This window comes from Macaca nemestrina, chromosome 12 (genome assembly GCF_043159975.1).
Source record: "Macaca nemestrina isolate mMacNem1 chromosome 12, mMacNem.hap1, whole genome shotgun sequence".
Lineage (NCBI taxonomy): Eukaryota > Metazoa > Chordata > Mammalia > Primates > Cercopithecidae > Macaca > Macaca nemestrina.
The window spans coordinates 54,509,440-54,532,272 of record NC_092136.1 but is presented as its reverse complement, the minus strand read 5'-3'; the positions used below and the strand labels follow the sequence as shown (position 1 = coordinate 54,532,272).

The window sequence follows — 22,833 nt, the reverse complement described above, 5'->3', positions numbered from 1 at the left end:
TCTTCTCTCCATCTTCACTGCCATGAGCCTAGTCCAAGCTACCATTATTCCTACCCGCTACCTGGTCTACCCATGGATTGGGTTTGCCTTCATCCTATCAACTCTATTTAGCCATCAAATACAACTGATCCTGTCATCCGCCTGCTTACAGCTTTTCAGTGGATTCCCTCATGTGGAAGAGAAGGACTCTATATTTAACAAAGCGTATAGAGGCCCTGCATGGGACAGTATCAGCCACCTTCCACCCCCATCTTTCCCCTAGCGCCCCTTCATTCCTCTGGCTCCCCACAATGAGCTTTCCTACAGGCCCTCTCACTGCCTCTCCATGGACTATTTCTGCAGAATGGAAGGACATACCTCTATCCTCCAGTCATGCCTTCTCATATACATGTCAGCTTAAGTGTCATTTCCTTGGAATCTGCCTCTCACTTCCCTGACTAGTTTAATCTGCCTTTTCTACCCTGTCAGGATTCTGTGTGTCTCCCCCTTTTCTTTTTTTGTGATAGGGGTCTTGCTCTGTCCCCAAGGCTGGAGTGTAGTGGTGCAATCTCAGTCACTGCAGCCTCCACCTCCCGGGTTCAAGCAATTCTCCCACCTCAGCCTCCTGAGTAGCTGAGATTACAGGTGCATACCACTATGCCCAGCTAATTTTTGCATTTTTAGTAGAGGTGGGGTTTCACCATGTTGACCAGGCTGGTCCCGAACTCCTGACCTCAGGTGATCCACCCGACTTGGCCTCCATATGTCCCTTTCTTAGTACTTTCTACAGTTGCAGTTTTACATTATTTGTTTAATTATTTGATTAGTATTTGTCTTTTCCATTAGACTCTAAGCTCCATGAGGGCAGTGACTGTGTCTCTCTTCATGTATGGTTGTGTCCCCAACATACAGCACATAGTTAGAAGATGGATGCATATATGTTGAATGAAGGAATGAATGAATGAACACATGCAGGCATGGCAGGCACTGTGCTAGAAGCTGGGGATACAAAGACAAATCAAGTAATGTCTCTGCCTTCAAGGCTCTCATCGCCTAGCAGGAAGGACAGTATAGGTAAATAAATGATTTCAAGAGATCTGTGGAGACTCTGCAAAGAATAAATATAAAGGAAATAAAAACAGGCTCAATCATACCAATGTCAGAAAAACTACCTTGTGCATACACACATAAAAAACCTGGCTATATATACATGTATCACAGACAGAAAAACTCATTCCACAGCACATTCCAAAATACCCTTAGGGACAATAACAGCACCCTTATGCACATATGCGCAAGTCAGCCTACCACCCTGCACTCACATGCTTCATGCCTGCCCTCGTACACACACACTCTCACTCAGGGCAAAGCTGATATTGATCTTCTTTTATTACAGAGGGTAGGAGTCCCAAGGTTTTAAGGATGGGTCGATGTGGGAGCAGAGTCGCAGGGAAGGATTATTCTGCAGCCAGACCAAGTATTCAGTCCCAAGGGGAAGGGGCCTGGCAAGGCCAACAGGGATTCCAGGCCCAGGCCTAGCAATCTGTGACCCCAGTGGGGATGTATTGTTAATCAGGAACTGCAGTGGATGATCCTCCCTATACTTACCTGGTTCCATGTCTGGAACTCTCCAAGTCAGGGTTACTCTGAAACTCAGAGGCTGAGTTTAGGGTAAGAAGAATTGGTCCAAATCCTCACCTGCTGGGAAGAAGGCAGCCAAGCATGGCCATGCCATTCCCTTCCTCCCTTCCTTTGGTTTGCCTGCTCTCCCTAGGTGCTGGAGTGGGTACTGGAACACAGGGAGGAAGCAAAGTCACTGCTGTCACAGAGCTCAGTCTGGTAGGGTAGATAACCAATTACAGAAGGGCACGGAGGGGGGCCCAGCCTCACCCTGGAGGCTCAGGGACACTTTCAGAGGAGGTAACTTCTAAGCTGAATCCCAAAGGACTAGAAAGTGTTAGCTGGGCGATCCGGATTGGGTAGATCTGCAGCAGGGGGTTTCCAAATCTGCATCTTACAAACATTGGTGATCCCAGCTGGGGATGCAGGTAGGGGTGGATCACATGCTGAGAAACTCTGGAGTGAAGGGGATTAGGGCCAGTCAGGGGAGACAGGGGAGGAGGCTGCAATGATAATTGGGGTGTGTAGGATGTGGTCTTCTTTTAAATTCTAGACAAGTCTGTGGGAAGGAGAGCCACACCGTGTCTCTTCATACAGACTGCAGAAGGGGACACTCTCCCAGAGGGCAGGTCCAAGGACCAGAGACTCAGGCTCTGAGCTGAGCTTTGTCCATGAGGGGGGATGGACACCCTATGAAGGATTAACCTTTGTATTTGTGTATTTCCCCTTGAACTATGAGGAAGCTTTATAAAGCATGCATGAATGGAAAACCTGGCCTGCTCTCACATCTGTGATTTGCCTTTGCTACCACTAACATGTCAGAGAGGTCTGGTCTACCTGACAGCCTTGTGCAGCGGAGGCATGGGGAATTAAAGTGAGGCAGCTGGCCAATGCCAGCCTCAGCTGGTGGATGAGGCAGCATCCTGGAGATTATAATCCTGCATTCTGGAGAGAACCGAGGGAAGATTGGGGGCAGACATGAGACAGATCCCCTCGCTGCCAAGAGATACCAGGTGAAGGGAAGTGACCATGTTCTAAGTATATGCCTTTCTGTCTCTCACCCCTCATAGCCAGTCATTCACCATGCTTGATAATTTATCTCCTCACCTTCCTTTACCATTACTTTAAGTTAGACCTAAGTCTTCTTTCTAGCTGACGTATCATTCTCTTATCCTTTTCAGTTCAGAAAACTCCTATTCACCCATAAAAGCCCAGTTATGGTTATAATGACCACCTCTTCTCTGTGGCATTCTCGGACTATCACAGCCCAGATTTTCTCTGTCTCTGTCTCTCTGTCTGTCTGTCTCTCTCACACAGAGAATATACCTATATTCTATATGAAAAACAATTGATCCTCGAGTCTGAAGACCTAGATACGCATTTGAATTATTTCACTTTCACTTAGTAGCTCTGAGAACTTGGGCAAATTATTGATCTCATCTGAACCTCTTCCTTTCCTCATCTATAAAATGGGTATTTACTATCTACCTCATGAGCTATATTGTAAGACTTGATAAGATAAATGTCAAAGCGTGTAGAATATAAATGCACATCACAGACATTCAATTGTGGAATTTCTTTTACTTCTGATCACATTGTACACTGAGGAGCTACCATTTTCCCAAGACATCCTTTCAGATAGTAAGCACCTTACAACAGACACCTAGACTTCTGCTCTCTTCCTCTGTGCCCATACCCAGGTGTCTACAAAAGAACCAGTTGAATAAATGACTATGCAATCGCTGTGACCCCTGGAAAGAAGGTAAACACCTTTGTGAGTTTGGCCCATTTGGTGGAGCTTGGTTGGAATCTTCTTGTTCAGCATCCCCGGTTTGGCCAATTGGCCAAAGTTTCAAGTAGAGGAAAGAGGAGTTTCTGCCCCTCCTCATGTGCTTGTCACTCCTGGTGGTTTTCCTTGAACCATAAATCATGACATTGTATTCTGAGCCTCCCTGGCCACAGTTCTTGGGTGTGGGCACTCGGGCCTCAGTGTGCATGGCATGCATCCAGAGCTCTGGGCATCCTGCCCTCTGCTCAGTCTTTTCTCAGGCCTGCCTTTCCCCATCCTCATCCCCCTGCCCCCAGCCCTAGGTGCCTTGATGTTAACATTCGAAGGACAAATGCAGTCCTATATTTCAAAGTCATCAGGCAGATCTGATTAATTTTGGAAATGAACAACAAGAAGATTCATCACAAACTTTCAGGTATGAGCAGCAATAAACGAAACCAGAGCATGGAGCGCTATTTATTTATTAAAACAGTAAATTGAAGGGAAATGGGCTATTTATTTTGTACGATGTCTTCCACAGAAATAATTGGCTCATTAATCACATTCCCACCGTGGTCACGTTTGGAAGGGCAGGCTCGCTAGGGAATTGAAACAGGGGGTGGTGCTTACAGCCCTGGCAGCACATGGAGCTACAGGAAGCTGGTTCCCAGAGGTTTTTTCCTGTGGATTCCGCAGAAGTGTGTAGGCAGTCAGGTAGCTGGGAGGTAGCAGGTCATGGTGGTTAGGACCACAGATGATTGGCAGCAGAGGGCTTGAGTACAAATTCTGGCAACTACTCCTTGCTAGCTTGGGCAAGCTATTTAACCTCTGTGCCTCAGTCTCTTCTTCTGTAAAATGATGATAGTACTGGAATCACCTTGTAGGATAACACGTGTTTAAGCGAGTTGGTAGGCACTGGTATATTACTGGGCCAGGTTTGGCACTTCTATAGGTGTTAGTTGTCATTGCTCCTTCGGTCCAGGTAGAACTTCAGGGTGGGACACTTTGGTATCAATGGAAGCTTCCAGCATAAGGTTACTGGGAGGGTTCCCAGGGTCTAGAAGGGAGGCAGGATAGTATAGTAGAGAATAAAAGGGAAGACTCTACCGTCAGCCTCCCTGGGTTCAAATCCAGCCTCTGCTAGTTATATGTTCTTATCGAATGATTTGGCCTTTCTGTGCCTTAGTTTTCCCAACTGTAAAACAGGGTGCTAATAATAGTGCTATGTGATAAGGTTATACTGAATATTAAATGAGAAAATAAAAGTACTTGCCTCAGTGCTTGGCCATAGAAGTCATCAATTAATTGATGTTATTATTGTCATTTTTAGGATCTCTTAGACACCACTCATAATCCAGTGAGCTCAGCAGGTGAGCAGATGTACTGAGACTTGAGCCCCCTTCCCTGCTGGAAAGGGGAGGGAGCCAGAGTTCAAAGAGAGGAGGGAAGGGCTGAGGAAACTGCATCTATAGCAAAGGCCAGCGCCTCAAATGCATCTGGAGGGTTCTTGTGGTTGGGGCAGGTGACCATGACCAAGGGTTTGTGTCTATGGAGCAGGACACAGCACTTATGAGTAGGTGACCCCTGGTGGTGGCACCCTAGCCAAGGGGGGGGGGGCGGCTACAGCACCAACCCAGTGGGCCGAGGTTTTTGGGGATACTCAGTTCCTGCTGGGAGAAAGACATCTTCAGCCAGCACAGCAGATGGGGTAGAAAGGGCAGGATGGAAAGGCCAAATACCTAACACACACGCACACTTCACCCATCTCCTGCTCGTCCTCTCTGGTACTGCTGCCTATGGAAGTCAGACCCTCAGAATCCTCCCCAACACATCACTGCAGGCAGCCAGGACCAACTGAATGCCCTCAAACAGATGGAGTCTGTTTGCTATTCCAAGGCTACAATATCAAAACTCACCCCAGACTCATCTAGGGCATCAAAACTGATTCCAAGTCCCTGCATGCTGATGGGGCTGGGGCTGTTCATGACCACCCACCTTAGAGATCAGGAGGAACTGAGCCTATGAGAGGGGATCTGGGTCTCAATGAACCCAGAGGAATCAGACAGAAGGATGCAGTGCCAATGATGTCCTCAGAGGACTCACGCTGTAATTGGGGGAGATCTCTCTCCTGTCTCCTCTCTCTTATCAATAAAAGGAATTGTTAAATGTCAAAGGACGTGGTATGGTTAGTGTCCATGTAAGAGTATTCAGGGACTGGGTGAGGGATGCGAGCTGGCAAGAGAGGATAGGCAAGTGGCCTGTGATGTCCAAACCAGGGCTAGGCTGAGGGTGGCGTGTGCTGGTGACTCATTCCCTGCTCTTCTTGGCCTGCTCTGCATGGACCCCTGTGGGCTGAATCAGTGGCTCCCCCGACCCCCGCCCCCAGCTGGGTTTGGCCAGAGGGAGGCTTTAGTAGAATATCTGATAGCAGATGGAGAGAGAGATTTTCCCCTCTTCGCACGGCTGTGGTTTCTACAGTGGGGGTTCCTCCACCGTTGGCTGTGGGTCCTGCTGGCTACAGCCTCCAGTGAACCTGGCCGCATTCCTGCCTTTCCTTGCCCCTCTAGCTCTAAGGGTAGGAAGGGCCTCTGCTCTTGTCTCGGGGTGCGTCACCCTACCCTAGCCATGCTTTTGAAGAACTTCGGTTGTTAAACTCTTCAGTTCATCTCCCCGCCCCCAGATTCAAGGCCCTGACTCATATCCTGAGTACAGAAGGGGCTTTTCTTCCCCTTGTTGGGGAAAGGGTCAGGTTCTACCAGGGGCATTTCCATGATTAGACACCGAAGACAGACCAGGCCTGTGGAAAGGCATGAGTAGAACAACTTTAAGGGAGCAGAAAGTATTGGGAAGAAATAACTCTCATGCTATCTCTTTGGTTTGGGGATCTTTTCCTTGGAGTCCTCCTTTAGTAGTTCAATTCCTTTTGGAAATCCTGGTGTGCCTCACCTGAACCATAAAGGAACCAGGGGTGGGAGCACAGTGTCCCCTAGAGGCTGTGGTGAGGATGGCAGCGGCAGGAGTCAGAAGCAATGAGAGGGGCTCACGGGGAGGAAGAGACGCCTAGAGGGTACAGATCTGGACCACTTGGCTCAAATGGACAGGGATGCAGAGACATTTTGTGGTGACAGTCTTTAAAACCTGGTTTCCACGATGTGGCCACACCATATAATTTTAAAAGACACTCACATTAGGGCTAATGTCTCTCCAGGCTCTTTCTGCTCAATCTTGTTTCCGAAACAACAAGGAAGGTTAAAATTCCTGACTGTGAGTAGAGAGGTTGCCTGAGGCAGAGGGCAGGGCAGTGGGACTTGAGGGTCTTCTGGGGTCAGGTGCTACATGTGGTCTAGGGTGTCTACCTCATTCCCCTCCCTCCTGTTTGGAGCTGAAGGCAGGAGATGGAGCATGGCTGAGAGATGACACGTCTTTGGGTGACTGTGTCCTGTTTGTTCTCCCGGGTTTTAGAGTGTTGTGACCATAGTGATAGAATCTGAAGGGCAGAGAGTGAATGCCTCTGTCTTGCCTCAGAAAACCCTTACATCTCTTGCTTGTGATGAGAAAGCAATGGTAAGAATAAAAGAGCTCTGATTTCCAACAGCCTTTGCTTCACAAGGGCCATGTGAAATGACAGCCCTATTCTTACAAAAGCAGATTCTGGGAGGAGCAGAAATCCCTTTTCTCTTTGGAGTCAGTGTGTTTGCACGCATGCACATTTGTGTAGCTGAGTATGTACATGTATGTCTGCATGTGTCCAACCCGCTGCATGTGTGTGCACATGTGTATGTGTGGGGCTATGTAAGCCTGTGCATGGATGTGTACATAGATGGTGAAACGTGTAAACCTCTGTTGCGTGTGTGCACAGCCGTTGTAGGGATTGTGTGTGCATTCCCCCATGGGCGAGGGGCTGTGAGGGAGTAGGTCCTGGTATCTAAATCTTTACATCCTGCTTCTATCAGTCTTGTTTGTTGTAAAGAGCAGGGAGCTGGTCAATCAGCTGAGGGAAAAGAAAAAACATCAGGGTGTGTATGGGTTGGGTCTGGGAGGAGGAAACCCAGGCAGCTCAAGGGCCACTTTGCTGCCTTTTGCTCATTGACGACTTTCTTTTCTCTGCTCAGTTGTGGTTTTCCCCATGATCCCAGCCTGCACAGGGCTCTGGTTTCTTGGTCCTCTGGGGCTGGCTTTTCCCCTGGGCATGTCCTGTGCATGACTATGGCTCCTGGCCAACTTCAACTGGCTGATTCTTTGTGTGTCATGGTGCAAATTCACAGGCAAAATTTGATTGGCCCCAGCTGGTCATTTTGTGCTTAGTCATTACCTACTTGGCAGCCAACAAAATACCTGCCCATGGGTCAAGCTGGATCAACTATGATCATGGCACAAACAGGGTCACACCTGGGACTGTGGTTGGGACAGTTTTCTTTAAAAGGGATATGGACACAGAGGACAATGATGAATGCCTTAGATACGCAAAAATTCCCTATCACCTGTGAAGTGCCCACCCTTATCTCTGTGGAGGCCAGGACCATAGTGCTGTCCCCCAACAAGGAAGGACTTGCCTGAGCAAGGTGGGATGAGTGTAGGCAGCCTCCTGGGGCCTGGCCTGGCCCTCACCACCCCTCCTCTGTGTCCCTGTTCCTTGAAGGGAGGAAGCTTCGAGGCTGAATTGTGTCACCCAACCCCAAACTTGTCCTGACCCCCAGTACCTCAGAATGTGATCTTATTTGGAGATAGGGTCTTTACAGAGGCAATGAAATTAATATGAGGTCATTCGCGTGGGTCTCGATCCAATATGACTGGCATCCTTATAAGAAGAAGAGATATGCATAGAAGACAATGTGAGGAGACACAGGGAGAAGAGGCCATGCACAAGCCAAGGAGAAGACCCGGAACAGATCCATGCCATCCTTCCCTCACAGCCCTCAGGAGGAGCTACCCCTGCTGACACCTTGATCTTGGCCTCCCAGCCTCCACAGCAGTGAACCAATACCTTTCTGTTGTTGAAGCTCCCCAGTCTGTAGCACTTTGTAACAGCAGCCCTAGCAAACTAATATACCTCGCCCAAAACTTCCTCAAAATAGGGGAGAAGATACGGGGCACTAACACCATGGCACCAGGTGTGTGTGGCAGCCTGGACACTGGGCTTCTGATACTTGGCCTCTGGATTCACCAAAGGAGAAAGCTTCAAGGCTGGTGCCTGAGCTAGTCATTTAAAATTTTTGATGAGACCCACTGAAGATTTCGGGCAAGAAGGGATCTGATCATATTTGTGTTTCAGAAAGACCCTTGTAACTATCACAGTGTGGAGGACAGATGAATTGGGGAGGCTGTCCACGAGAGTGCTAAAAAGGCTTGGAGAAGATTTCGGAGTTGTTTCGGAGGCATCACTGCCATAATGTACTGAGGGCAAGAAGGGGTGGTGGGGGGTGATGACGGGAAGAGCTCATTTGCAAGGAGTGTCTGGCTTGAGCACCTGGTGGAGGTGGTGCTGGTCCTGGTCCCTGGGCCGGGCCTTGTGGGGGCCCTCAGATCAGCACTGTCTGCATTATGGCCACACACCTGCCCAGGGCCCATCAGCAGTGGGAGATCAAGCCTGGAGCTTAGAGGAGAGCTCTGGGGGGTATACATGTGGATCTGGATATCACTGGTGTCCAGGTGCAGATGGGCCATGGGTGGGGACCATCCAAAGGAGTGTGTTTAAGCTGCTTCTCCCAGAAGCAGACTCAGGGACAAGCATTTGGGAGGTGACTGGGACAAGTGCAGAGGAGTGAGGGATATGAGGGAGGAAAGGCCGGGGGCATTCAGGAGCAACTGGGTCCCTCCAGGGCCTCCCATTTGCACCCCTGAAGGGTGAGGAGGCCTTTCCCTTGTTGGCTGGGGGTTGTTCCTATGAACCAAACTCTCTAATACTTCCAGTCTGCCCTGCACAGGCTAAGCAGGTGCCTATGGCCAGAGAAAGGCCTCAGGCAGAGATGTAGGCTGCTGGAGCTATATGACTATTGGCAGTGACTTTTTTTTTCTTTTTTTGAGACAGTCTCACACTGCCCAGGCTGGAGTGCAGTGGCATGATCTTGGCTCACTGCAGCCTCAACCTCCTCGACTCCTGGGTTCAAGTGATTCTTGTGCCTCACCCTCCTGAGTAGCTGGGATTACAGGTGCCCACCACCACACCTAGCTAATTTTTATATTTTTAGTAGAGACAGTTTTCACCATGTTGGCCAGGCTAGTCTCGAACCTCTGACCTCAGGTTATCCACCCACCTTGGTCTCCCAAAGTGCTGGGATTACAGGCGTGAGTCACCTTGCTTGGCTGGCAGTGACTTTGAGTCTGGCCAGAATACAACCAGTGCACTTTGGCTTCTGCCATTGTTGCTGCTGACAATTGTGTCCATCTTCTGGGGGTGGGGGGTGTGAGGAGCCCATTCTCTTCCTTCATTACTCATAACAGAGGGGACCATGGACAGGAACTAGGCAAGGGCTGGGGGCTGAGTTAGGGAACTGGGTGGTGGGCCAGGCACCAGGGCTGGCTGAATAGGAGATCTTACAGCACAGGCTAAAAGAGTCCTTTCCAGTATCAGGGAAGGCAGTGGAAGCAGGAAACACAGGTGTTTAATGTGCAAATCATTAAGAAACAATCAATTTCACTCCAGCATGTTCAGAGAGCCCCTAAACAGCCGCTATTGGCTTGCAGCAGCAGCTGGCTGAGGCTGGGACAGGGTCAGGCTGGATGTGGGCTGGGGCCTCCTCACCCTCTTTGCTCCTTTGTGCTCTGACCTCCTGCCTCTGCCCCAGCCCCACCAGAACCTCTGCTGCTTATAACTCTGAGATATGGAGATCCTGGACTGGCCATATGGTTCCCACTCCCAGGAGGTCAGTGTCCTCAGGGGCCATGTTGGGACCTCCTCTTCCCCCTGGTCATCCAGACCAAGGGAAATGGTGAGCTGGTGTCTCAGGAGGAGCTTCTCCCCTGCCCTGTTTTAATTGCCCCCAGGTTGGCTTACAGGGGAGGCTGCTGCTCTCAGGCTGGCCCCTCAGGGTGTAGATATCGTTGGGAGTGGGCTGATGTTGGGTGCATTTACAGGAGGACAGGGGTGTGTGAAACTTGTAGGTATGGGGCTATAGGCAGCAGTGAGAACAGGTGCCTCCAGGCAGGTGGTAGAGACACAAGTTGGTGTTAATATAGGTGAGGTGGGATATGGACGTTTACAGGCATGGCCAAGTGTGAGTGTAGATGGTAGCAAGGTGTGGATCTCAGTGACAGCAACTGGGTGTCAGGATGCCAATGGATGAAGTAATAATAGCTAAGACTTTATAGCACTTACAAGGTACCCATTACTGTTCTGTTTCATATAAATTTATTCATGATTTTCACTTCATTATTTCATGATTTTCACCATAAAAGATACCCTATTAGTATGCCCACTTTTTGAGGAGAGGGAGCAGAAGCACAAAGAGGTCAAGAGCTGCCCAAGATCACCTAGCTAGTAAGTGGCAGGGACAGGACTTGAACCCAGGCTGTCTGGCTCCAACGTTCACTCTCAGTCCTCTGCACCAGGGACGCGGGGTGGAGAGTGAAGGTGTGATGTAGGTGGGTGCAGGCATGAGGAGGTACAGTAGCATGAAAGGATGTTGTTGAAGACAGACGCCTAGGCACACATAGGAGGGAGGGTGGTGCAGGGCAGTGGTTCTCAGCCTTCAACAGGGAATCAGAATCACCTGGAGGGCTTGTTATACCGCGGATCGTTTCTGCTTCCAGAGGTCTGGGATGGGGTCCCAGACATGCGTTTCTAGTAAGTTTCCAGCTGATGCTGCTAGTTTAGGGACTTTGGGAACACTGGGGCAGGGCATTGATGCAAGGGAGATTATGGAAGTAGTGGCTTTGAGGTGAAGAAAGCTGGGTAGAGTGAGATGTAACAGAGTGAATGTAGGAGCATGGGACGGCTTCAGTCAGAGGGAGATGCCCCTTGGAATAAGCACAGGGATGAGTACAGTCCAGTTCTGTATGGAAGGAAGTACAGGGGAAGAGGATATTGGAGCCCTGGCTTTGAGGGCATGGCAAAGGCAGTGCCTGCAACCCCAGGGGAGCCTCTTTCCTCTTGAGGCTCCTGCTCCCCGTGTTGACCCCCGGGTGGTAGGTGGTGGCCATTAGGTGTGGCCAGCCTGGAGAATGTCTGGCTGTCCTTTCATTGGTCTGCAGTGGAGCCCAAGGGGCTGTTTGGGGAGTTAAATGTGAACTTGAAGGGGAATCTATGATATGGCCTGGGGAGCCCTGGGGGCCCCTCCAGGTGAGCCCTGGGCTGGATAGATTTCTGGGTATGCTAGAGTGCCTGAGACAACAGGCTCTCTTCCCTTGGGGGTTCCATAGGTCCAGGGGGTTCCACCATGCTCATCAGTTTTCAACTATAAATTACTGATCCAGAGTAGGAGAATCCCTGGGGAAAGAGGACTAAGGGAAGGTGAGGATGGGGGAGGGGCTGAAACCTCTGCAGAAAGGGCTTCCTGTCCTTCCTGTCTTAGCACCTGTTATTGGTCATTGCTCTGCTGTGAGCTAGGGAGCTGGAGGGGGTGCTGGGCAGGGGGATGGGGGGGAGTCCTTCAAACCTGAAAAAGGGGGATTCCCCCAACCAGAAGCAGGGCTGCTGGACTGCAGCAAGGAACATCCTGCTGAAGCTGTTGGAGGAACTGCGAGTTGGGCAGCAGGCTCTGAGAAAGAAGATTCCACTCTGGCGCTGCTGCTCTCCTGAGGCTGGCCCAGGGGGGCTGACCTGGAGCCCTGCATGAGTGAGCCAGGTGCTAAGGGCTGAACTGAGCCCCCCAAAAGGATATGGTAAGGTCCTCATCCCCAGTACCTCAGAACGTGACCTTATTTGGAGATAATCTTTACAGAGGTAATCAAGTTAAATGAGGTTGTTAGGGTGGCCTGTCATTCAACATGACTGGGGTCCTCCTACAGATGGGAAATTTGGGCCCCAGAGACAGACACATACAGAGGGAAGACAACGTAAAGACATGGGGGAGAAGATGGCCATTGCCCCGCCAGGGAAGGCCTGAGACTACGAGGAGCCAGAAGAGAGGCCTGGAGCAGATTCCCCTCCCAGCCCACAGAAGGAACCAGCCCTGCCAACACCTTGATTTTGGACTCCTAGCTTCCCTAACGGTGAGACGATCATTGTCTGTTGTGTGAGCGGCCCAGTGTGTGGAGATCTGTTATGGCAGCTGAAGGAAACTGAAAACCCCTGATTCATGGGAGGAGCCTGAACGGTCTTGGCAATTGGACACAGGCAGTGTCCTGACGAGGGGCTGGGCGGGGGCAGCTCTGTGGGGTAAAGGAGGTGGTAAGTTGGCGACTTCAGGAGAAGGCAGGGTGGCCTGAAGTCCAGCAGACAACACTCCAGTGGCCAGTGAGCAACTGTGGTTCCTCAGGAATGAAGGGCTGCAGGTATCTTCCAGAGGGGCACTTGCCACGGGAGAGGCAGAGGGGACCTTCCCTCTGGGTAGGAACCTGAGGTCATAGTGCCCTTCTTGCTGCCTTGGGTCTAATGAAAGAGCTGGCAGCTTGCACAACAAGCTCCCACTGAGTGCTGGTCATTAAAACTCCCTTTCCGAAGGACGAGAAGCCAGAAGGGCACACAGGGACACATTTTTGGCTACGAGAACTCCAAGTTCAAAGGAGCCAGGCATGAATCTTCACAGAGTACCAAATGACTGCAAAACCCTTTTCTTAATAATATTTTATTGTCAGTTATAAATATTTCCATTTGTCACCTATTTACAACTGCAAAATAGTTTGATATCATACCATCACCCACCAATTAGCGTCTTTCTATAAACTCCACGAAAATTGAATAGGAAATAAAAAGCTCTTCTTGGGGGCCCACTAACCTGGTTCCCCTGACTCCAACCCCACACGGACAGCAGGCAGCGTTGCAGTAGGTGCTACACAGTAGCAAAGAGGCAGCCGGAAGTGGCCCAAGTGGGTCAGGACGCCAGGCTCCGCAGGACGTTGGTGACGCTCCAGTGCTGGCCCGAGCACTCCTGCAACACCAGCTGGAAGCCGAACTCCAGCTCGCTGTTCTCCTGCAGCTCCAGACAGCGCTTGGACTTGCGGTTCTGGATGGCTCCTCCCTAGGGGCCAGGGCAGAGAGCGGGGTCAGAGGGCATAGAGGCAGCACACGGAGATTCAGGAGCCTCAGGCCCAGTGGCTAGTGAGGGCTGACATTATCTGTGTGGCCAGATCCCAGGAGGCTAGCATTCCCATGAAACTGCAGGCTCCCCCATCGCTGATGTGTTTGTCTCCTCCGGAAGACTGAATCTGCCGCAGCTCTCTTCACAAAGCCCTAGTTCTTTGCTAGGAGACAGACCTCCCCACCCCCAGTTCTGTCTACCTAGCTGGGCTGTGGCACACCTGTTTGCACCTACAGCTCCTACCCCAGGGGCTGGGCCTTGCTCCCCATAGCCATTGGCTGGGCCACCTCTCTGAAAAGCCTAGTTTCTTGGGACAACCCATCATTGGCCCTCATTTGAGCATCACCAGAGGCCAGGGGCTTCCTGCTCCTAGGGTCCATGCCCCAAACTGGACCTCTGGAGTCATCAGTACTGGTTTCAACCAAAGCTCCTGGATACTGTCTATTAGGCCATTAGGCTCCCTGAGTCCTGACATGCGAGATTTTTCCCCCATGCTACTGATGTTGCAGAATGTTTGTAGCCATTCTCATTCAGTTTACGACCCAAAGCCCCTTGATGTTCTGTTCTTCATATCAGCCCTATAGCAACCCCCAATTTTTGTAGTGAAATCCTTTCAGGGCCTAGACCCTTTGGGTTGCTGGCTGTGAGCCTGAGGTGGCATCCTGGACTGTCTGAGCATCTCCGAGTTACCACCAAACTTGTGCTCAACTAGATTTTGGCCTCCCAAGCAGACGGAATTGCTTTGGTGGGTAGAGGTCCTCATAATTGGACTCCTTGTAGCTTAATGGCACTTCAGTATATGGTCAAACTCACTTTTTCCCCAGAACCTACTCCTGTGTTTCTGTCTCAGGTATTTGTGTGAGAAACATGGACATTTTCATTTATTTATCCTTTCAGCATCCAATTAGGCCTCAAGTCCTGGCAGTTCTACCTCTCTTGTGTCATGTGACTGTCCCCTTATCCCTTTCCCATCATACTTGCCCTGGTTCAGGCCACCAACTTCTCTCTCTCTGGGATAACTGTGTCAGCCCCCTAATGGATCTCTCTTCCAACCTCTAGAGGCGGGAGTGGTGATCTTTCGAAAATGCACGTTTGGCCTAACGGACAAAGCCCAAGCTCCTTAGCGCAGCACCGAAGGCCTCCATGGCTCAGTGCTGCCCTTCTCTCTAGTCTCGTCTCTGATCCTCCTCCAAGCTCCATGACTTTTGCTACAGCTGTACCAAATCCCTTGTACTTTTCTGATCCCATTTACATTAACTCAGGGTTCCTGAACTTTAAAACAAGCTGTGCTCTCTGCCTGGGATTCTTCCCCATGCTCCCATGACAGGTTAAGCCACAACCATGTGTCAAAGCTCAACTCCTGCTCCATTTCCTCCAGGAAGTGTTCTCGACTGCCCACCCATGCCCCACCTCCACTTCCTCCACCTCAGTTTACGAGCTGGGCTGGTGCTCTTCATTTTGTGCCTTTTCCAGCTCACAGTGGGAAGTGCACTGAGAGAGGGAGAGGTGGCAAACTTCTCCAAGGACGTCATCTAACTCTGCCATGACCATTCCCATAGCAACAACTGACATCTCAAGAGAGTCTTAAGACTTGGTTCTCTATATAATGGGGAAAGGACAGTCTTTTCAAGAAATTGCCTGGGAAAATGTGAGAGAATGAAACTAGACCCCCATCTCTTGCTATATATGAAAATCAAATCAAAATAGATTAAAGACTTTAAAATCTGAGACATGAAACTCCTAGAAGAAAACATTGGAGAAACACGCCAGGATGTGGGAAACGCTCCAGGACATTGATCTGGGCAACAATTTCTTGAGTCAGACCTCAAAAGCACAGGCAACCAAGGCAAAAATGGGCAAATAGGATCACATCAAGTTAAAAAGCTTCTGCACAGCAAAGGAAACAAAGAGCCCACAGAATGGGAGAAAATATTTGCAAACTACCCCTCTGACAAGAGATTAATAACCAGGATACATAAGAAGTTCAAATAATAGCAAGAAAACAAAACATCCTATTAAAAAATGGGCAAAAGATCTGGACATTCCACAGAAGACTTATAAATGGCAAACAGGTTATGGAAAAATGTTCAACAGCAGTAATTACCAGAGAAATGTAAGCAAAAACTGTAATCATCTCACCCGAGTTAAAATGACTTTAACCAAAAGACAGGCAATAATAAATGCTGGTGAGGATGTGGAGAAAAGGGAATCCTTGTACATTGTTGGTGGGAATGAAAATTAGTACAGCCACTATGGAGAACAGTATGGAAGTTCCTCAAAAATAAAACTGTATGATCCAGCAATCCCATTGTTGGGTATATACCCAAAAGGAAGGAAACCAGCATATTGAAGAGATATGTGCACTCCCATGTTTATTGCAGCACTATTCACAATAGACAACATACGGAATCAACCTAAGTATCCAGTAGATTAATGAATAAAGAATATGTGGTATATACACAGGATGGAATAATATTTAAACATTAAAATGAGATTCTGGTTTCACTGTCAAGATGGCCGGATAGGAACAGCTCCGGTCTGCAGCTCCCAGCGAGATCGATGCGGAAGACGGGTGATTTCTGCATTTCCGACTGAGGTACAGGTTCATCTTATTCGGACTGGTTGGACAGTGGGTATAGCCCTATGGGAGACAAGCTGAAGCAGGGTGGGGCGTTGCCTCACCTGGGAAGTGCAAGGGGTTGGGAGATCTCCCTCCCCAAGCCAAGGAAAGCTGTGAGAGACTGTACCGGGAGAACGGTGCACTCCAGCCCAGATACTGCACTTTTCCCATGGTCTTCGCAACTGGCAGACCAGGAGATTCCATCCGGTGCCTACACCACCATGGTGCTGGGTTTCAAGCACAAAAACTGGGTGACTCTTTGGGCAGACACTGGGCTAGCTGCAGGAGTTTTTTTTTTTTTTTCATACCCCAGTGGCACCTGGAATGCCAGTGAGACAGAACCATTCACTCCCCTGGAAAGGGGGCTGAAGCCAGGGAGCCAAGTGGTCTGGATCAGTGGGTCCCACTCCCACAGAGCCCAGCAAGCTAAGATCTACTGGCTTGAAATTCTCTCTGCTAGGACAGCAGTCTGAGGTCAACCTGGGATGCTCAAGCTTGGTTGGGGAAGGGGCATCCGCCATTGCTGAGGCTTGAGTAGGTGGGTTTTTAAAATTTATTTTTATTATTGTACTTTAAGTTCTGAGGTACATGTGTAGAATGTGCAGTTTTGTTACATAGGTATATGCATGCCATGGTGGTTTGCTGCACCCATCAACCTGTCACCTACATTAGGTATTTCTCCTAATGTTATTCCTCCCTTAGCCCCCCACTCCCTGATAAACCCCAGTGTGTGATGCTCCCCTCCCAATGTCCATGGGTTCTCATTGTTCAACTCCCACTTATGAGTGAGAACATGTGGTGTTTGGTTTTCTGTTCTTTGCTGTTGTTGTGATAATTTGCTGAGGATGATGGTTTCCAGCTTCATCCATCTCCCTGCAAAGGACATGAACTCATTTTTTATGGCTGCATAGTATTCCATGGTGTATATGTGACACATTTGCTTTATCCAGTCTATTATTGATGGATATTTGGGTTGGTTCCAAGTCTTTGCTATTGTGAATGGTGCCACAATAAACATACATGTGCATGTGTCTTTATAGAATGATTAATAATCCTTTGGGTATATACCCAGTGATGGGATCGCTGGATCAAATGGTATTTCTAGTTCTAGATCCTTGAGGAATCACCACACTGTCTTCCACAATAGTTGAACTAATTTACACTCCCACCAACAGTGTAAAAGTCCTATTTCTCCACATCCTCTACAGCATCTGTTGTTTCCTGACATTTTAATGATTGCCATTCTAACTAGCATGAGATGGTATCTTATTGTGGTTTCAATTTACATTTCTCTAATGACCAGTGATGATGAGTTTTCCCTATGGCTGTTGGCTACATAAATGTCTTCTTTTGAGAAGTGTCTGTTCATATCCTCTGCTCACTTTTAAATGGGGTTGTTTTTTATTTTTTATTTTATTTTATTTGTTTATTTATTTATTTATTTATTTATGTTTGCTGTTGTCCCAGATTTATTGAAAATAATATAGCACTGCAGAAAAAATTCAAACAGGTCCCCGAGGCGTTTTGAAATTCATCCCAACTGTAGGCTGAGTGACCTGCAGGTTGGACAGACTGCCGAAGTCCAAAAGCTTCAGCATTTCCTTACTGTCAGGATCTACTTCAATTACCTCCTGATCCAGGGCTGAGACCTCAGGAACGTAATTGTCTCTCCTTTCTCTCTCCTCCTCCTGCAGCTTGATGGAGATACCTCTTACAGGGCCTCTCTGAATCCGCTTCATCAGATGGGTGACATAGCCTGCTATCCTGTTGCGGAGCTTCTTGCTGGGGATAATGGCGATCTCCTCGCACACGCGCTTGTTTGTGTGGAAGTCATTGCCCAGGCGCGTGTAGTACTTCTCTATGATGACCCGGGCCGCCTTCTTCACGGTTTTGGTGCGAACGCGGCCCATGTTGGCGGGTCCTTGGTAAAGAGTGGGGTTGTTTTTTTATAAATTTGTTTGTTCTTTGTAGATTCTGGATATTAGCCCTTTGTCAGATGGATAGATTGCAAAAATTTTCTCCCATTCTGTAGTTGCCTGTTCACTCTTGATAGTTTCTTTTGCTATGCAGAAGCTCTTTAGTTTAATTAGATCCCATTTGTCAATTTGGGCTTTTGCTGCCATTGCTTTGTATGTTTTAGTCATGAAGTCTTTGCCCATGCCTATGTCCCGAATGGTACTGCCCAGGTTTTCTTCTAGGATTTTTATGGTCCTAGGTCTTGTGTTTAAGTCTTTGATCCATCTTGAGTTGATTTTTGTATAAGGTGTAAGGAAGGGGTCCAGCTTCAGTTTTCTGTGTATGGCTAGCCAGTTTCCCCAACACCATTTATTAAATAGGGAATCCTTTCCCCATTGCTTGTTTCTGTCAGGTTTGTCAAAGATCAGATGGTTGTAGATGTGTGGTGTTATTTCTGAGGTCTCTGTTCTGTTCCATTGGTCTTATCTCTCTGTTTTGGTACCAGTACCATGCTGTTTTGGTTACTGTAGCCTTATAGTGTAGTTTGAAGTTAGGTAGCCTGATGCATCCAGCTGTGTTCTTTTTCTTAGGATTGTCTTGGCTCTGCAGGCTCTTTTTTGGTTCCATATGAACTTTAGAGTAGTTTTCTCTAATTCTGTGAAGAAAGTCAGTGGTAGCTTGATGGGGATAGCCTTGAATCTATAAATTACTTTGGGCAGTATGGCCATTTTCATGATATTTATTTTTCCTATCCATGAGCATGGAATGTTTTTCCATTTGTTTGTCCTCTCTCATGTCCTTGAGCAGTGGTTTGTAGTTCTCCTTGAAGAGGTCCTTCACATCGCTTGTAAGTTGTATTCCTAGGTATTTTATTCTCTTTGTAGCAATCGTGAACGGGATTTGGCTCTCTGTTTGTCTGTTATTGGTATACAGGAATGCTTGTGATTTTTGCACACTGATTTTGTATGCTGAGACTTTGCTGAAGTTGCTTATCAACTTAAGGAGATTTTGGGCTGAGACAATGGGGTTTTCTAAATATACAATCATGTCATCTGCAGACAATTTGACTTCCTCTCTTCCTATCTGAATATCCTGTATTTCTTTCTCTTGCCTGACTGCCCTGGCCAGAACTTCCAACACTATGTTGAATAGGAGTGGTGAGAGAGGGCATCCCTGCCTTGTGCCAGTTTTCAAAGGGAATACTTCCAGTTTTTGCCCATTCACTATGATATTGGCTGTGGGTTTGTCATAAATAGCTCTTACTATTTTGAGATATGTTCCATCAAAACTTAGTTTGAGAGCTTTTAGCATGAAGGGGTGTTGAATTTTATCGAAGGTCTTTTCTGCATCTATTGAAATAATCATGTATTTTTGTCATTGGTTCTGTTTATGTGATGGGTTACATTGATTGATTTGTGTATGTTGAACCAGCCTTGCATCCCAGGTATGAAGCCGACTTGATCGTGGTGGATAAGCTTTTTGATGTGCTGCTGGATTCAGTTTGCCAGTATTTCATTAGGATTTTCACATTGATGTTCATCAGGGATATTGGCCTGAAATTTTCTTTTGTTGTTGTGTCTCTGCCAGGCTTTGGTATCAGGATGATGCTGGCCTCATAAAATGAGTTAGGTAGGAGTCCCTCTAATAGTTTCAGAAGTAATGGTAGCAGGTCCTCTTTGTAACCCTGGTAGAATCTGGTTGTGAATCCGTCTGGTCCTGGACTATTTTTGGTTGGTAGGCTATTATTGCCTCAATTTCAGAGCCTGTTATTGGTCTATATTGGTCTATTCAGGGATTCAACTTCTTCCTGGTTTAGTCTTGGGAGGTTGTAGGTGTCCAGTAATTTATCCATTTCTTCTAGATTTTCTAGTTTATTTGTGTAGAGGTGTTTATAGTATTCTCTAATGGTAGTTTGTATTTCTGTGGGGTCAGTGGTGATATCCCTTGTATCATTTTTTATTGCATCTATTTGATTCTTCTCTTTTTTATTAGTCTAGCTAGTGGTCTATTTTGTTGATCTTTTCCAAGAACCAGCCCCTGGATTTATTTTTTGAAGGGTTTTTCGTGTCTCTATCTCTTTCAGTTCTGCTCTGATCTTAGTTATTTCTTGCCTTCTGCTAGCTTTTGATTGTGTTTGCTCTTGCTTCTCTAGTTCTTTTAATTGTGATGTTAGGTTGTCAATTTTAGATCTTTCCTGCTTTCTCTTGTGGGCATTTAGTGCTATAAATTTCCCTCTACACACTGCTTTAATTGTGTCCCAGAGATTCTGGTACATTGTGTTGTTGTTCTCATTGGTTTCAAAGAACATCTTTACTTCTGCCTTCATTTCATTATTTACCCAGTAGTCACTCAGGAGCAAGTTGTTCTTCATTTTCCATGTACTTGTGCAGTTTTGAGGGAGTTCCTTTTTGCAATTGCTGAGGAGTGCTTTACTTCCAATTATGTGGTCAGTTTTGGAGTAAGTCGGATGAGGAGCTGAGAAGAGTGTATATTCTGTTGATTTGGGGTGGAGAGTTCTGTAGATGTCTATTAAGTCCACTTGGTCCAGAGCTGAGTTCAGGTCCTGAATATCATTGTTAACCTTCTGTCTTGTTGATCTAATATTGACAGTGGGATGTTAAAGTCTCCTACTATTATTGTGTGGGGGTCTAAGTCTCATTTTAGGTCTCTAAGAACTTGCTTTAATAATCTAGGTGCAAGACTTAGACTCTCATACAATAATAGTGGGAGACTTTAACACCCCACCTTTAATATTAGACAGATCAATGAGACAGAAAATTAACAAGGATATCCAGGACTTGAACTCAGCTCTGGAGCAAGTTGAACAATGAGAACACATGGACACGGCAGGGAGGGCATCACATACTGGGGCCTGTCAGTGGGCAGGAGGCTGGGGGAGGGATAACGTTAGGAGAAATACCTAATGTAGATGACGGGTTGATGGGTGCAGCAAACCAACATGGCACATGTAATACCCATGTGACAAACCTGTACATTCTGCATGTGTACCCCAGAACTTATAGTAAGAAAAAAGAGATTCTATTATTTGCAACAACATGGATGGAACTGTAGGTCATTATGTTAAGTGAAATAAACCAGGCACAGAAAGACAGATAACCTAAAAATTAAAAAAAAAAAAAATGAATTCCTGGAGATAGAATGATGGTTACCAGAGGCTAAGAAAGGTAGTAGGGAGGAGAGGAAAAAGCGGGGATGGTTAATAGGTACAAAAATACAGTTTGATAAAAGGAATAAGCTCTAATAGTAATACAACAGGATAACTATAGTTAATAATTTATTGTATATTTTTAAATTACTAAAAGTAGAATTAGAATGTTTCTAACACAAAGAAATGATAAATGCTTGAGGTAAAAGATAACCCAATTATCCTGATTTGATCATTACACATTATATGCCTGTATGACAACATTACATATACCCCATAAATATATTCAACTATTATGTACCCATTGATGTAGTTTGGATATTTGTTGAATGTGATCCCCAGTGTTGCAGGTGGGACCTGGTGGGAGGTGTTTGGATCATGGGGCTGGATCCCTCTTGATGGGCTTGGACCATCCTCTTGGTGAGAAGGGAGCTCTCTCACTCTGAGTCTACATGAGATCTGGTCATTTAAAAGTGTGTGGCACCTCCTCCCACCACTCTCTCTCCTGCCTTCATCATGTGACCTGCAAGCTCCCAATTCATCTTCTGCCAGGAGCAAAAGCTTCCTGAGGCCCTACCAGAAGCCATGTTTCCTGTATAGCCTGAAGAATCATGAGCCAATTATACCTCTTTTCTGTATAAAGTACCCAGTGTCTCAAGTATTTCTTTATAGCAATGCAAGAATGGCCTAACACAGACTTAAGAATTAAAATTTTTTTTAACAATTTAAGACTTAAAAAAAAAAACTTCAGTACTTACAACTGTTGAAATGGGCGGTACCTACTATAGTTAACATATATAATCCTATGACCCAACACTTCTGTCAGAAATGTTTACCCCAAAGACATGCGCATGAACGCTTTCTAGAACATGATTTATAAAACCTGGAGACAACTCAAACGCCCATGAATAGTACAGCAGACATACAACTCATGGTATATTCATATGATGGAATCCTATATAGCAATAAAAACAAACTATAGCTATACTCGATAAGGATAAATCTCACCAATACAATGTTGAGCAGAAGAAGCCAGACAAAATACATTATTCTATTTATATAAACTTCCCAAACAGGAAAAGCCATGATGTGAAAGTTAGGATGGTGGTCAGCTCTGGGGAAAAGGAAGTGGGAAGGTGATAGGCAGGAACTCACAAGGGTGTTGTTGGCAGAGTCCTATTTCCTGAGATGGGTGATGGAAACCTAGGGATTTGCTTTATTTTAAACCATGGAGTTGAAACTATGTATTTTATACATGTTTCTGTATGTATCCATGTTGTTCAATTAAAAAATCAAATCCAGCTCCCTGAGAAGGGACTTGAGTCACAGGTGAAGGAGGCAGGGACTGAGAAGCTGGGAGTGGGGTGGGGGTTGTGGGGGGGTGGGGGTGGCGTGGTGGGGACTGTGTATGTGTGTGTTGGGAGGGGATATGGGATTCCCAACTCCCTGTGTTGGGGAGATGGCCCAGCAGATCACACAAACCTATTCAGAAGCGTTCACAGAATAAAGCAAGGTCCCACCCACTGTGCCCCACACCCCAGGGGCC

At 47.2% G+C, this 22,833-nt stretch overlaps 1 protein-coding gene, 1 long non-coding RNA gene and 1 pseudogene across 5 annotated transcripts in view; all 3 read right to left on the bottom strand.

Moving 5' to 3' along the window:
* Positions 1-2,961: 2,961 nt before the first annotated feature.
* LOC112427860 (uncharacterized) lies at positions 2,962-8,926 on the bottom strand. The gene is made up of 3 exons (XR_011610815.1): positions 6,554-8,926; positions 4,641-4,774; positions 2,962-4,424 (listed from the first exon to the last, which is right to left on the bottom strand). It is a non-coding gene; the product is annotated as an uncharacterized lncRNA (long non-coding RNA).
* Positions 8,927-13,073: 4,147 nt separating this feature from the next.
* Positions 13,074-22,833, bottom strand: part of LOC105488798 (polypeptide N-acetylgalactosaminyltransferase 18) — a 361,583-nt gene continuing 351,823 nt past the window's right edge. For all 3 annotated transcript variants that reach the window (XM_071075098.1, XM_071075099.1, XM_071075097.1), the window contains one exon: positions 13,074-13,485. In XM_071075098.1, the coding sequence (XP_070931199.1) occupies positions 13,339-13,485 (147 nt within the window). In that variant the 3' untranslated portion in view covers positions 13,074-13,338. The remainder of the gene's footprint in view (positions 13,486-22,833) is intronic.
* LOC139357508 (small ribosomal subunit protein eS17 pseudogene) lies at positions 17,597-20,258 on the bottom strand (annotated as a pseudogene). Its single transcript, XR_011610813.1, has one exon. The product of XR_011610813.1 is annotated as a small ribosomal subunit protein eS17 pseudogene (transcript).